We start from the raw sequence: 6782 nt of genomic DNA on the forward strand, positions 1-6782 counted from the left end.
GGCATCTATAAAAGTATTTCTTATGGGAGACTGGGAAAGACAGGATTTATTAGCTAACTGTATTAGAAGATGAGAATGTGAAATGTTAGCAAAGCTGGACTCAGTCCTATTTTGAACTCTGGTGGCTTGAGCTCTGCTGGTTTTGAGAGAGAAGAAAGTGGAGTTAAATTGCAGGAAGGGCTGCAAAGGCTGTTACAGGCAGACAGCTCAGCTGTTGGTATGGACTGTGTGCGGGTAATGAGTACTGAAGTCTCTGTTTAATGCTTACATAGGCCAAAGACAGACTGCATCTGCAGACTGTACTACTGCTTGAAGTTTCTTTTTAGTGTGTAAAATATCATAGCGTAAGAAAACTTAAACTGTGGTGAGAGGAAAACGTCAGTTTTAGTTTTTGAAATATGGGTTTTCTTTATTACTTTCCAGGTATCTTGGCATTCTTGCAAGTTAACTCACGAGGAGTGGTTATACTCCACCCTGACTCAAATGCTTAATTCTTGATAGGGTTGGAATTTTTCTTGATAAATAAATAAACCTTTAACATTAGGTAAGTAATTTCAAACCTGGATATTCTTTACCTGCAGAGAGCAAATCTGCTTAAGAAAGTGCCGTTATCTCATTGTTACTTTAAATGTCAATGACAAGCATATTGGTTTATGTGATAGTTTTTATGGTATACTGGATATATGGTGGTCATTGTTTACATTAGGTCTTTTATTTCCTTTGTAGTCTCTTCCCTAGAGGGAGGTGTATACAGGGTGACATTTTGATTTTACGGTTTTGTCACAGTTTTTTTTAATGGATGATATACAGTATATATGTAAATGAGAAGTGAAAGCCACGTGCCTTCTGTCAGTCAGTGATAGCTCTTAGTATCTGCTAAACTTTATTCCACAGTCTTACCAATATTTTTTTTTTTAAAAAGGAAAGGTCGCACAGTACAGGGAAGGGTTGTCTTGGTTAAATGTAAGTTCCATTGAAGGGTGGAGTTGCTAATGACTGTCTTTATCCCAGAGAGTTGTGTAGTCCTTCTAAACATCCTGAGGCCAGGTCATTGGGTGCCTTGCAAATAAGAGATCTTAAGAGTGACTCAGTGTTTTATGGAAAACCAGGGTAGGAGGTTGCAGCAGATCCGGTGTCTTCCTAAGCTGCTGTTAGTCAAAGGAGAGATGCTAGAGCATTCTTCACCCTGAGGTTGGTAGGTAAGGCTGCATTGCTGTGGTCTGCCAGGAGAAGTTGTGAAAAAATGAAACCTGTGTCTTAATCCACTGGCATTTGATGGAGTCTCCTCTCCCTGGTTCCAGATACAGGTAATAGGCAGGAGAAACACCAGGACTTCAGAATTAAAGTAGCGGGAGAGACAGCACTGGAAGTGGATTGTGCTTTTCTCTCCTGTGAAATCGTGGCCTTATGGTGGTGTGAGGAGCGTGTTGCTTCTGTTCCCTGGATTATGGCTAAACCTCTGGGTTAGGAGGTGAGGTGGGGCAGCACGGGCAGCGTGAGCTTGAGGGGCGGCAGCATCGTGGCTCGGTTTCGTATAGCAGCCAGCACTTAAGGCATTACCTCACACAGCAGTGCTCCATGCGTGTTGTGGGCATGCCATGCTATCTTACCAAAGCTGAAAATCTACAGTAATTTTTAAGCACTGAAGAATTTTATTTTGTAAAATTCTTGTCACTCCCATCTCAAAATGAGTGAAATGAACAAATTAGGGAGAAGGGTGATGAATAATGGGAGGTGTGGAGCTGGTTTTGACCATTCCTGGGCACACGATAGTCAACTGTTTGGATCAGTGAGCTGAATCAGAATTGCAGTCCTTCATTCTTAGAATCATAGAATCATAGAATGTTTAGGGTTGGAAGGGACCACTAGTGGTCATCTAGTCCAACCCCCCTGCAGTGAGCAGGGACACTGCTAACTAGATCAGATTGCTCAGAGTCTTGTAGTGAATAACACCCCAAACTAACTTTTACAGCTATCACCACTAAAGTCCTGATACAGACCACCCTGGGGCGCCTAAATAAAGGTATCCTAGGATTCATCTGCTCCTTTTATAGCTAGAGAGCTGAGGCCATAATGTCGATGAGATGTTCTTTTCTGTCTGTCTGACTCTACAGGGAGTCTCAGACTTCAGCTGTATCTGTTGGCATCTTCGTGGAGATGAATAGTTTGCCAGGGAAGATCTACTGGATGCCCTGATGCCCTCTCCTTCCATGCTGCTATCTGCTACCGATGTCTGCTGCTAAGCCTTGAGCAGTGCATTTATTGTAAGAATTTGGCCTTCATCACAGTGTCCTCCTAGCTTGCTTGAGTGACGTGTATCCCAGTGGGAACCATGAACCGCTGCAGTCTGGTAGATTTCATAATCTTTCTGTCTTGCCAACCTTGACTTTAATAGCACTTTTCTGAAGTGTGTGGAACTGAAAGGGAGACCAAGGTGGTCCAGAAGTATCTCTGGTATTTTTTCCATGTAGTCACACCATTGGTGGTGGAAGAGAGGAAGAGAACCTGCTCCATAGTCTGGTCTTGCCTGTTTTCAGCTGTACTGAGTATTTAGCTTAGCTGATGGTTATAAACCACTTTGAAAATGATGATTTATTAGGTTTTGGTGGGGTTTGTTTTGTTTTGTTTTGGTGTGTGTATATCAAGCTCCATTGCCCTTACACAGACAGTTCATTTGGTTATCATGAGCAGTGTTTCTTTGGACTGGTTTTTGTTCCTGGTTCTTTTCTATTTTTCACTTGGGAGTAGAATAGTAAAGAGAAGGCAAAGCAGAAATTTATATTAATCTAAAACTTGTTGGAGAAGCTACTTGACTTTGATGTTAATTTATAAGATACCAATCTTTTCCTGTTATCCTTCTGACACAAGGCTGTACACTTCAGGTGTAAGGTCTGTGATCTTAAAACAAAAAAAAAAATTGTTACTTTGTTCCACATGTTCATGACCTTTGTACAGTAGGCTAGAAATAGCTGAGGAGGTAGCAACTAGTGATCCGGCATTTAGGCTAAGTTAAGACTTTTCTTCAACAGAAGGATTATCTGGATTGCATTATTGCCTAATCCATTATGGTTTAAGCAGTCTTGACACTTGATTAAGTAATGTGTAAATCTGTTTTCAGAAGTCTGTTCATGCATGTATTTCTCCTTAATCCTTAGTTCAAGCTTCATTTTAGAAACAGATTTTGGCAGAACTTTCCTGTGGTTAGTTTTAGCAGAATCCTCAGCCCATGTCTGAATCTAAAACATCTACTTGCTATGCAGTATGAGCAGACAGTATTTCAAAAGAACAGCTCTCTCCCCCATGTTTTTAAATTGAGGAACCAAGACTTTGAGAGTTGCTCCCAATACTGACTTGACGGGGCATCTTTTGTTGTTTTCTCATCAGCACCAGCAGTATGAAGCGTGGTCTGTTTGTAACTTCTTTAATTGAAAGCATTGACCGAAAACTCGTGCCGGTTTTGAGACTCCCTGGGAGATCAGTGCAGGTGAAGATGATAATGCTATTAAAAAGAAAAAAAACAGTAAAATCCTTCTCATGGTGCGCCCAAAGTATAATTTCATTGAGTCCTAGGAGCATACAGGTTGGAGGGACCTTGGGAGGCCATGTAGTCCCAGCCTCCTGCTCAAACCAGGGCCAGTTGGGTGAGGTTGCCTAGGGCCTTTTCCAGTTGAGTTCTGAGGATCTCCAGTGATGGAGAGACCACAATTGCTTTGGGCAACCTGCTCCAATATTCAGCCACCCTCAAATGAAAATTTTTCTTCCTTGGGTCTAATCTGACTTTCTTATATTTGAACTTGTCTGTTGTCTCTTGTCTTACCCCTGTGCACCTCTGAGAAAAGCCTGGTTCTCTACACCTTCCCATTAGATAGTTGCAAAGTTTCTGTGGAAAAAAAGACCGAGGACTTTCAGTGTCTGAGTCATTAAGTAACTGTTCTTTATAAAACATGGGACATACATTAAACTGACCAAGAAGGATATTTATTTTTTAGATCCAGCCTGTTTTCTGCTTCAGGCTGTTTTTTAGAGATAAAATACCATTTCTATATAATTTGTTAGGAATGTATTGTTTTTCCAGGAGATGGTGAAAATTTTTTGGAGGATTCACAGTTGGTTAATTGGAGTCAAAACCTTTAGAAATACGTCATCACTTCATAGACTCTGTGTATTTTGATTACTTCAGTGATATTCTGACCATAATTATGTGATAGTCCAATTGTCTGGAAGATAAAACTCGGTGTAAATTTATCACAGCTTAAAAGTTCTGATATCTAGTAGACAACGTTTCTGACTAATATGTCTGATGGTAACAAGGTAATAAAATTCCTCCTATACTTCCCATTTAGGATTGCCTGATGTATTTCTTGGTATAAATATTGTAACAGCTGGAACAAGTTCAAAGGAAATCTTTGTGGTATTGTTCATAAAACCAGCAAATTTAAGAGGCTTTGATTTACTACTTAAATGGGCATGTCTCCTTTTCCTGTTTTATTTTTCTTTACAGTGTGCAAAAAAGAGCCTAACTGAATTAAAGTTTGTCCCCCCCCTTTTTTTTTTCTTCCCTCCTCCCTCAGATTGCAGCTATTCTCAGGAAACGAAAACTTGACTATTATTTGCACAAACTGCTACCTGAGATCTTGCAATCAACTTCCTTTCTGACAGCAAATGGGACCTTGTATATTGCTTGCTTTTGCATTCTAAGGTTGGTATACTGTCCTAAAAATGAAATGTAATAGGAAAGTTATTTTTGTGCAACTTTTCAATTTATATGATATTTTGTTGTTTTTTATAATAGGCTTGTTTGTAGGAGTAAGAAAAGCATCAGCTGTGCCATCATCTTGATTTCTGGTCTTATCACTTGAATATGAATCTTCCCCCCCTCGTTTTTGTAATCTTTTAAACCAGTAAAAAAGTCAGTGTATTCACTTTGCTTCCTTTCCTTTGTTTTACTGATTCAAATACATTGTTGCAGGAAATTCAAATATATTCTAGAGGGGAACTGAGAAGGCCTAATCTTTATCTCCTAGAATTAATTGATGTTATTTGATATTGGTTTCTTTTTTCCTGATGCAGGGGGCTGTGATGACTTCTAATTGTTATAAACTTTATCCAGCCATCTCTGTTTGTACTTTCCTTATTTCTGGTCATAAACGAAGGAAATTCCAGCGCAGCTTCTGGGATTCTCTAAGATACAGAATTGCTCTGAAAAAATGAGTATAAATGCCACATCTGTATTCTGAGCTGTTCCCAATGTATATTTCAAGTAACTATCAGGATACTTAAAAACTAAACTTTCCTGTTTATGATCATGATGATGTCCTAGATCTAAATGCATTTATTGCAAGAGATGTTATACATAGACATGTAAAGCCTACAGTAGCTAGGAATTTTTGGAACTTACCTGACAGGGCACTCAAAAGCCCTTCTAAAAGTTAATCAAATCCGTTATGCCCTACTTCGAGTTATGCCCTACTTCAGGTTTAGAGGCCTCAAAACTTAGCTTCAAAGTTGAGGGAGCTGGCTGAGGAGCCTTGGAATGCTTTTTAAGTAAATAATTTGCAAAGTTCAAAGTGAATCTTTAAGTAACAAGCTCTAAAGAATATGAATTTTTCTAGCAATCCAAGTTATATTAATATTGATTTATCTTACTCCTCTGAGCTGTACAGTGGTCTTCCTTATCCTGCCATGTACTTGCCTGTAAATCTGCAGTGCCTTGCTTCAGTGCTGTAGTTAGATGTTACTCTCTAAATTAAGCTGGTGTGGTTTTAAGTTTTACTGTTTTCAGCTGTTCCTCTAACAGAGGTTGCTAGCCATCTAGCAGATCTTATGATTATGCCTGTGCTGGTAAATGAAGCAGGTAAGAGACCAGTGTCTGACCCTGAAGCCAATTGGTGTGGCATCGGTTTCGCCTACATGAAGCATTGCTGTCTAAAGCTGTTTTGACCCCCAAACCAAACAGCATGGCCAGATGTGGACTGAGTAATGGGAATTGTACCTAGACCATGTGCCTTCCAAGTCCCCCTGAAGCATTCTTTGGGCTGACTCAGGCCAAAGTCACGCAAAGGACAGTTCTAACAATTTAATGTGGCAAGGGACACATGTAAATGCTTACCCTACTGTTCTAATAGCTGTGCAGGAGAGTGATCAGCTAACATCTTCAGAGATGTACATGTGTTTCCTTTTGCAAAGAGATGCCTGTGGAGAGTTGTTGCCTCTGTCAGAATCTCTGCTGGTAGGGTCTCTGCAGACTCCCCACCACCTGCGACTGCAGGACTTGCAAGTACAAAATGTTGGCCTGGGGTGCCAGCTGGAGCTGGTGTACTGAAATCACAAATGGAGGCAAAAGAAGAAAGTATTTAGAAAGCCTTATGCATTACACCTGTTGGAGTATATGAAAGTCTAATTATAAGGAGTATTTGGCAGCTATTTCTGACAGGAATAAAATTCAGAGCCTCAGCAATTAAGTGAATAGGATATGAATAGGGTATGCAAGAGCTATTAAATGACATTCCAAATAATGAATGGATAATGTGATTATCAGAAAATTCACATCTTCCAAATTTACTGGTGTTCTTTGAAGGATATATACATGATGATGATCCGATTGGTGCATTATACATGAATTCCCAAATGATTTTGATGAGATTTCTTCCTATGACTTCAAGAAGAAAGATCTTCTGTCTTCCAGGAATTAGTAAATGATTAGCAAGTAGTTAAAATATGTGAAACCAGACAAGGAATAGATAATCAGTTTTTGTAATAGGAAGAGGTTGCCAGTAATATTC

The 6782-nt window shown here is 39.6% G+C and overlaps 1 protein-coding gene across 1 annotated transcript in view; it reads left to right on the top strand.

The window, feature by feature from the left end:
* Window positions 1-4293: 4293 nt before the first annotated feature.
* TMEM135 (transmembrane protein 135) overlaps window positions 4294-6782 on the top strand; it is a 183714-nt gene continuing 181225 nt past the window's right edge. Inside the window, exons 1-2 of the mRNA XM_035896800.1 lie at window positions 4294-4311; window positions 4572-4699. Coding sequence (XP_035752693.1) covers window positions 4294-4311; window positions 4572-4699 — 146 coding nt within the window. The remainder of the gene's footprint in view (window positions 4312-4571; window positions 4700-6782) is intronic.

This window comes from Egretta garzetta, unplaced genomic scaffold, assembly GCF_000687185.1.
Source record: "Egretta garzetta isolate BGI_Z169 unplaced genomic scaffold, ASM68718v1 scaffold286, whole genome shotgun sequence".
Classification (NCBI taxonomy): Eukaryota; Metazoa; Chordata; class Aves; order Pelecaniformes; family Ardeidae; genus Egretta; species Egretta garzetta.